The sequence below is a fragment of the Octopus bimaculoides genome, chromosome 12, assembly GCF_001194135.2.
Source record: "Octopus bimaculoides isolate UCB-OBI-ISO-001 chromosome 12, ASM119413v2, whole genome shotgun sequence".
NCBI classification, from domain to species: domain Eukaryota; kingdom Metazoa; phylum Mollusca; class Cephalopoda; order Octopoda; family Octopodidae; genus Octopus; species Octopus bimaculoides.
The window spans coordinates 57585017-57594695 of NC_068992.1; the positions used below are offsets into that span (position 1 = coordinate 57585017).

The 9679-nt window shown below is 33.6% G+C and overlaps 1 protein-coding gene across 12 annotated transcripts in view; it reads right to left on the reverse strand.

The window, feature by feature from the left end:
* Positions 1-9679, reverse strand: part of LOC106868187 (unconventional myosin-IXAa) — a 213418-nt gene that overhangs the window by 80170 nt on the left and 123569 nt on the right. For all 12 annotated transcript variants that reach the window (XM_052972194.1, XM_052972200.1, XM_052972199.1 and 9 more), the window contains one exon: positions 235-295. In XM_052972194.1, the coding sequence (XP_052828154.1) occupies positions 235-295 (61 nt within the window). The remainder of the gene's footprint in view (positions 1-234; positions 296-9679) is intronic.

Below are 9679 nucleotides of genomic sequence, written 5' to 3' on the forward strand. Positions count from 1 at the left end.
TATTTTCTTCATTTTGTACTTCTTTGTAAAAAAACATTTTCATTCTCCTTCTTGAAAATTTGCTTCGCAATGAAAGCCGGTTAGAAATCTTTATTAAAATATGCTTCCAGTTTAGCATTCTGCCTTATTCTTCATTTTCCTATATATATATATATATATATATATATACAGAGAGAGAGAGAGAGAGAGATGTAGACAGACAAAGAGTGCAGCTCTCCAGTCCAAACTACTTACATCACAGTCATGGAGTGAAGATTCAGATTTCCGTTGGAAAGCTTGAGCCATTTCTTGCACCCTTTTAAAAGGAAGAAGATAATAATATTATTAATAATAATAATAATAATAATAATAATGGTTTCAAATTTTGGTACAAGGCCAGCAATTTTTGGGGGAAGGGAGCTAGTCAATTACATCGACTAGAGAAAGATAAATGTTGAGGTAAGAACTTAATTAGGAAACAGATACAGTTTTCTCAGACTCAAAGTGCAAATCATATTTACTTACTCCACTGGTAATCAGATTTAAACAGGAACATGGCAAAGAACTTACCAACATGCTCTAGATCTGGTGTCTGGCAATGTTGGTCATTCCACGCAAGTTTACAGAGTATGGAATGAGAGTTTACCATATTTGATGGCTTATAAGACAACACACCCTTTTTGATACCCCATAAATGCTTCATAAAAATCATCATGGGTCCCTCCTACATGTGAAAAAGGACCTGCGTTATGTGCTAAATCAAACACTTGTCTGATGTGGCTGAAAAGAGCTCAATGGGGATATGGGCAAAGAGAAGTGACCAATGGACCTAGTTATGGATTTCATTGGTTATTTGCAGGAAATAGAAGGAAGAAGAGAACGGGTTCCTTTGTAGGTCCGAGTGGTCTAGTGAGCCGAAACACAGACCTGGGAACACAAGTTCGTAACAAAAACAACCCAAGTTCAAATCCCACTGGAGACAGGATTTTGGAAAGCAGCAGGAAAACACCTAGGAGTCATGACCTATGTGGGCCCAGCTCCCATAGAGTGTCAGGTATAAGGGCCGAAACACTTGTCGGATGGGAGTTCTTCCTCTGAAGAACACTCCTGCCATGTGCTCACCTTACAGTGAGTTTCTGTTGTTTTGTGCTTCGAAGCACCAAAAGCATTTTCTTCCTGATTATGTGCTATTGAAATTGAATGTATCTAATAAGTCCATGCATCATTTATGCCATCGAATATGGTAAATATCTCTACAGAGACAGAGAGGAAGTATAAGCATTCTCCAGCAACTTCCAATGCTGAAAGAAATGTTTTATTTTATGTTTTGTCTTTTTTTAGGGGGGTTTTATTTGATATTAAAAATTTTTTTTTTTTGTTTTAAACTATTGTTATAGAGATGCTACAGCATTATCTACCACAATAGCTTAAGTAGGATTACTGGAAGAATTCAGCACAGTGGCATTCCAGATTATTTCAGAGGTATACGGTGAAAGAAAAGACATTGTTTAAAGCATGTAAAGTATTAAGTATACAGATACTATAATAATAATAATAATAATAATAATAATAATAATAATAATAATAATAATAATAATAATAATAATAAAAAAAAGAAGAAGTAGAAGAAGAAGAATGCAAATCATAATGATATTACTAATCGCTACAATTCACAAAGTACCAGAAACAAAAAACTAAGCGAAATACATGAGAAAATCATCACCAAATTAAATAATAATTAGCGATAATAAAAAATATAATTAATTAACATGCATTGTAAATGAAGTGGTGGTGTCAGTGGAATAGGAATATCCGATGAAATATTAAAGATAACATCACATAACTGGTAAGTTTACATACATGGCCAACTGAAAAGGCACCGAGCACAAGGAAATATTTGGAAGATCAAAGTGAAATAGAACAAGCTAAAATGTAGCCAACAGTGTAGGAGAAGAGAAGTGTTTGCATGAGCCATGTTAGGATGCTACATGAAAACCAATGAGAATGAGGGAGAGAGAAGACAGAGAGAGGGGGGAGAGGGAGAGATAGAAAGGGAAGGAGGGAAAGAGGTAGAGAGAGGGGAGGGGGACAAAGGGGAGGGAGAGACAGAGTCCTAAGTAAGAGTTTGAGGTTTTTTGCTGAAAGATCATGATAAGAAGAAAAGAAATTTGGTCAGAAAATTCTCTAAGAGCACCAAAGAAACAGTTTCAGTCAGATCAAGAATGGTATGGAAGCAAGGCAACAGCAGAAAGGTACAGATCTATCATTTGCCATTCTAGTTGAAGCTGAAAGAAACACAGAGAGACAGAGAGAGACAGACAGACAGACAGACCGACAAAGTTGATCAGAAAACATAAAATGCAATATTGAATGATGTAAAAAAAAAAAAGAGGAATTATAAAAAGAAAATTCTTTATACAACAAACAATGACTTGTATATTTATTATTAAACATTCTGGCAAATTTGAACATGGATGTGTTAATCATTTTTGTGTTCATTCACAGGAGAAAAGCTTCACCTTTAAGATAAATATATATTCATAACAAAATTGATTGTGTTATGAACATTTAAGGTGTTCCCTGGTGATCAAACTAAACAGCAATTAATGTACCCATGTTCAAACCTAAATCTGCAAGTCATCATTTTGATTTTCATTGTTCATTGTGTAATATGATAATTCCATTATTCTTTTTATAAGTTAAATAAAAGAGATGTGGAGACATGTGGCTAAGTGGCTAGGATGTGGCATTCATGATTGTAAGATTGTGGTTTCGATTCCTGGACCGGACGGCGCGTTGTGTTCTTGAGCAAAACACTTCATTTCACATTGCTCCAGTCCACTCAGAAGGTAAAAATGAGTAAATCCTGCAACACAGACTGGTATCCCATCCAGTAGGGGAATAAATATGCCACAGAATCCTGGAAATTCTCTGCATGAGCCTATGGCTTAGAAAGGACTTTTGATCCCTATTTTGCTTTTCCTTATTTTGAGACAATAGAGGAGGGACAGTGCCTGTGATCTAGGGAGGTTTTTATCCCCATACTGGGGCAAATTGATGTGGGTGATGTCCAGTTGGAACATTTGGAGACCAACACCTGCAAACAAGAAATAGAAGCAAAGAGGGAATTCCAGGGGACAGCCAGTTGTGGGGAGGAAGGACTGGGTGAATTGTTTCATTAAGTGGGCGTCAAAAACAAGTTAATTAACCCTTTTGTAGCATATTTCTGTTGAAATGCACTGTCTTTGTTTCAATTAATTTTGAAATTAATGAACAATTTAATAAACCAGCTTTGTCATTATTATACTAGCACTGAAACTTAAACTACCATGAAATTTCAATAGAGAGTTTTAACTCAGATGGCTTTAAATCAGGGAGTTTATCTAACAGAATCAAGGACTCATTTCAGGCAGGTTGGTACCAAACGGGCTGATATGCTTTCATTTAATGAAGAAATTTCTTTGCTTGCTTGTTGCCTAATTAGGTATTTGCACTGGAAGATGAATTCATAATAACTAATGTCTTTAAATTTTACGTTCATTTTTAGTTTCATAGTAGTTATAGCCAGCCAAGTGGCTAGGTTCATGATGGGTTGCAGCTGTAAACCAACACACCTCAAAAACAACACAAGCATGTGGCCAATTGTTACTCAACGGAAACTTTAGCAATGTTATACTTTCATATACTTAATTAACTAAGCAATTAACTCTCTAGCATTTAAACCAATCATATCTGGCTTAAATATTCTCCCTGTCTTATGCTCAAGCAGACCAGGTACAGCTTCTCACTCATAACCTACAATGACATCATCGAAATCTCAAAGCTACAAGATAATGCATGATTAATTGAAAACAATGTGATTAGATAAACATAGCATTTGATAGAGTAATTTGATTGCTAAAGGGTTAGATCTGATAATCTTTACTAGATGGATCATATTTAACATTGTGTAATTATCTCAATATTGTATTTAATAATTAAAATGTTTGCAAAGGAAATTAATTTAGTAAATTTAATGAAATCAAATTTATGATCTGAAGGTAAAAAGAAATCAAAAATGAAAATGAAAAAGAGATATATTTAATAATTATTTTACCAAAACACTACAACCATTTTTAGCTGAATATAGTTTTTAAAGAACTAATTTAGTTTCAAATTTTATTATTAATAGAATCAAATATAAATGTTATGTTTTGTATAATAATATATTACAGTAAGCTAATAATTCTTTACTACTCAAAACAGAAATTCTAAGATTATTATATTCTATAAAGACATCAGGAGGTGTATTGCTTTTAGCATTATTTTCTCTCAGTGATTTATTTCTGATTTATTTGGTGTTGTGCAAAAGTAGATGGTTTCATAATGTAACACATTTGATGATGCATAACTAGCCTGATGAGTAGCTGATAGTTTGACAACAGTTTGTCGGATAGGGGACAGGTAGCTTGACAATGGATGAATAGTATGAGAATGAACAGGTGATTTGACAAAGAACAAATAGACTGGTAACAGAGAGATAGTTTGGCAACAAACAGCTTGACAGTGGACAGTTAGTTTAACGACAGTTTAACAATGGGCATATAATCTGACGAGAGACGGACACTATGGCAATGGACAGATGATTTGACAACAGACATAAATTGACAATGGATATATAATTTGACTAGAGACAGACAAATTGACAAAAAATAAGTATTTTTGACAACAGATAGGTAGTCTGACAACAGAAAATTTAGTAACAGACAAGTGACACTGGCCATATAATTTGACATGACAAATAATTTAATAATAAATAGCCAGACACTGAAGAATTGAACAAGGGACAGATAATTTGATAGCATGCAGAATATTTTGACAATGGACAAACATTTTAAGAATAAACATGTATTTAGAGAATAGACAGATAGTTTGACGATGGGTAGTTAGTTTGATAAGATAGTCTAAAATCTTTAGTTCAACAGTGCACTCATTAAAGCCACACAGCAATGTATATGCACAAACATTTTAGATGAAATTAAAGTTTTGTGGAACTATCAGAGTTAGTTGGTCTTTAAGCAGGAACTACCTTTGTGTAAGTTATTCAGAAAGCTAAAATCTAACGTAAATAGCAAATTCTAAAAGGGAGTAGGAAAAGAAGAAACAGTTCTAAAGATGTTATGAATGGAAATATAAAGAAGAAATACAAGGAAGTTTCTGAAATCTTCAGAATGCATTTGATAAAGCAAGAATGAAACTAAGGTTAAGTGAAAAATCCAAAACACTCACGACAAGCATAAATAGAAAACTACACAGGCATTTATTATTGAAAGAAAGTTAAGAAAGAAAAAAACAGAGGGAATAGTACCAGTATTATTATTATTGAAAAAGAAATTATTAGTCAATAAAACTGTGCATCAGGCAACAAGGTTGTGGTAATATGAAAGAGCGTTTATATTTTGTTTTGAGGTAAAAACATGAGACAACTTTTATTCGTTATTTCTTTGTAAAAGAAAGAAATTTCTCAAAGTTAGTTCTAGCTTCTCCAATAATTCTATAAATTACATTTTTTCCCCCCTCTCCAGAAACATCGTCATTATCACAATCAGTGAAAGATATAAAATATTTTTTTTAAAAACTGGTATACAATAAAATATAATATATTTTATTGGATAAGGCGTACATGAATTGAATCTAGCTATATATATATATGTATGTGTATATATATATATATATATATATACACACACACAGACATACATACATATATACACATGTATATACATATATATATATACATATATATATATATATATGTATGTGCGTGTGTGTATTCTGTTATATCTAAGCAGAGAATGGACAATGGACATAGTTGTCTTTGTCTTCCCAAAGAGTTTATATACCCAAAAGTAATTTGCGATATGCCATATATCACAATTTATAAAAAGCTAGCAATATCATGAAATCTGATAGGCAAATTCAAGAAAAACCTGTGCCTTTTGCAGCATGCAAAGATGTTTTTTTTTTTGTTTTTTTTTTCAAATCAGCACAAAAGCAGAAATGAATAATAATAATAATAATAATAATAATAATAATAATAATAATAATAATAATAATAATAATAATAATGAAATTGTATTAAAGTTTTTGATTAAAAAAAAAAAAACAATTTAGAAACTACACTACAAAGGAAATCTTGATCCAAAACAATCAATTCAAACAAAGCAGAATCTAAATGTAAGGAAAGGAAAAAAAATCTGATGGTGGGGAAGAAGACAAAAAAGGAAAAATCTTACTGATCGTTTGATCTGGAAGATAGAAAACAAGAACGGAAAACAGAACAGTTATATTTTTATTATATAATAATAATAATAATAATAATAATGATAATAATAATGATGATGATAATAATAACAGATGAAGCACACAAACAGCAGGAGTCTATACTCCTCCAATCTCCACTAAAACAAGAACACAATGCTGTACACACATCAGAAACACAGAGGTGTACCAGAAACTGTCAAACAACAACAACAACAAATTTGATGATAATAATAATAATAATGATAACAATAAATTTGATAATAATAATAATAATAATAATAACAATGTTAGATTTCAAGAAATGAAATTCTAAATTGAACATATATGTGTGTATGTATATATGCATCATCATATATATATATATATATATATATATATATATATAAATACACACACATACATACGTGTGTGTGTGTGTGTGTGTGTGTGTGTGTGTGTAAATAAACACATATACACATACATACATGGTGATAAACATTAATGAAAAGACCAGCTGCAATATTATATCTTAAAACTTTGAAAATAAGCAACATCATATTAAAACTATTATGATGTGAGCGATTAAGTAACAATATTGATGTCTAATATAGGCATAAGGCTACACCTTTTTGGGTGGGGTTGGGGGGTGCACAGACAAGGGAGTAGATTACTGTCCCCTCCTTGCCACCATCACCTGTACTTAACTGCTTCATATATAATATGGACATCTCAGCCCTGAGAAGTTTTAAACTCAGAATGTAAGGGGAGATAAATCGCCTGACCACTAAACTGTTCTCTAATTAATTCTCATAAAAAAAAACAAAATTAATTAATTAAGCAGAACTCTCATGTTATCATCAATCTCATGAGATGTGAATAAAGATTCTAATTTCAGTGTGAGTGCTCAAATGTAGATTGTCTCAATCGAGTTGATATTAACCCTTCTACTGCAGAAATCAGATATATTTTCTTAAAATTCTATTTCCATTTTGTAACTGTGGAGAGCAATCTTATATATCAGTCTACCTTATGTTGAGGTATGCCATGTTTGAAACCAGTTTTGTTGAGATACATCAATACAACTTGCATAAATTTACCAATTCTATTTTTCAGTAGATATCTAATGACATTACTGAAATAACTACGAAAGTTAATTTTGCAGTTAAAGAGTCTAAAATGGTAAAGTAAAGCCTGTAGATACAAATTTATTCGAGAGGAAGAATGAGACAAAATGATATTTATACCTCGAGAGTCAAACATTGCTAACCAATAAGTTGATGAAAATTATTAATCCAAAAATAGAAAAGTATCGGTTACCATGGCAACAATAATAATGCACAGATTCTAACCCCACCCCCAACCCACCGCATCACACAAAGCAATCAATCATCTTCACTGAATTCTATTCTTGGTGTTTTATCATGATGTATATATGTTTACTTTTGATATTTCATGACCGTTGCCACCCACGCTTACAAGGATGCCGATAGAATAGAATGGCTTCTGCTAATTTGGTCAACAGAATAACGTCATTGATATTATTTCGGGAGTGGCTGCCCCTACCCCCACTCTATCTCTTTCCATAACATCCAACACTCAACACCACCATTATCGTCAGCATTTAACATCTGTTTTCCATGCTGGCATGGGTTAGACGGTTTGACATGGAGCTGACCAGCTGGGACCTATCCAGACTCCAACTGTCTGTTGTGGCATGGTTTCTACAGTTGGATGCCCTTCTTAACACTAAATACAAATCTGCCACGAGAAGGTAGGCTCATGAGATCCATGAGGTCAGGACATAGCTAGACTTTTAAGGTGTTTACGCAACTGAGAACACAAAGATGGGACTTACTTGCAAGGCTAACCCCCACCTCTAGCTACCATTAATACTCACTTTTTAGTTAAGTGCATTGGGGTTCAAGAGATGCCCGGTGCAAAAACTTGAACTCTTGGTCTAACAACTACGAACTCAACACTCTTACCAATAGGCCAAAATACAAACCTCCTTGCTGAACAAGATGTTACCCTATCAGAGGTGCAACTCCCATTTTCCACTGGCACTCAATTTCAGATAAATGGATTGGGGCACCATGACAACCAATCCAAGAATTTGAACACACATCCCCACAATTGGGTGCCCAACATCTTATATATATATATATTATACAAGAGGAAGAGAGAGAGAAACCAATGATACTAGTCATCTTCATGTACCAATCCATAGGTCAGTCAATATTATATACAGTCGTATTAGTATTCTTTGTTGCTGTTACTGTACAGATATTCGAAAATGTAAAAAGAAAACAAAGATAACAATACCAAAGTAATTTATACAATTTTAACGAGATAATTAAATAAACTTTGGAAAGAACAGTAAAGATCCAAGAGATGCTAAACGAAAGAAAGAATATAATATTTAATGCTGAAATGGGTATTTTATGGTGCTTTTGACAGTTATTTATTAGCTTTTTTTTGGTGTTGTTGTTTTAATTATTAGTGAAAAGAGATGAAGGACCACGGCCCATAGTTGCTCAATACTGGTGACAATAATGAAACGCTGGTCAGTTTGAGTGTTTGTAGAGCTAAAGAATGTCAGTTAAGGCAACTGGAAGGCAAAAGAAGAGAATTTCTGGAAGATGGCAAAGAGTCCCGGGAATAGAATGGTTGAAAACAGTGTTTACAAAGAATGTACTCTTCTCATCACACCCCGCAAGAGGAGGAGATGAGTTGAGAAACAGTAGAAAGGGTGAGATTGAGGAATGAGTCAGGGGCCGAATGCATCAAGAGGTGGTATGCAGATGGCTAGTTCAAGAGAGCAGATGCCATTACAGTAGCAGTTGAATAAATAGCATGAGGACACAGTATACCTGTTAATAATTACTTCATATCTGCCGAAAACGTATACATGTGTGTTTGTGTGTATGCGTGTGTGTGTACATGGGTGCGCACGCACGCATGTCAATTACATCATCATCATCATTTTAACTCCACTTTTCCAGGCTCGCATGGGTTGGACGGAGTTGATTTAAAGCATATTCTCTATGGCTAGATGCTCTTCCTGTCACCAACCCATACCTGTTTCCAAGCAAGGTAATATTTTCCTATGGGCGAGACATATACAATGTATATATTTGAGCATTTAATTTCAAAAATTAAAATTTTCAAAGCTATGTTCCAAACTTTTGACCACAACTGTGTAAATATATATATATATATATATATATTTTGTTGGCACTCTCTCGCTTACGACGTCGAGGGTTCCAGTTGATCTGATCAACGGAACAGCCTGCTCGTGAAATTAACGTGCAAGTGGCTGAGCACTCCACAGACACATGTACCCTTAACGTAGTTCTCGGGGATATTCAGGGTGACACAGTGTGACAAGGCTGACCCTTTGAATTACAGGTACAACAGA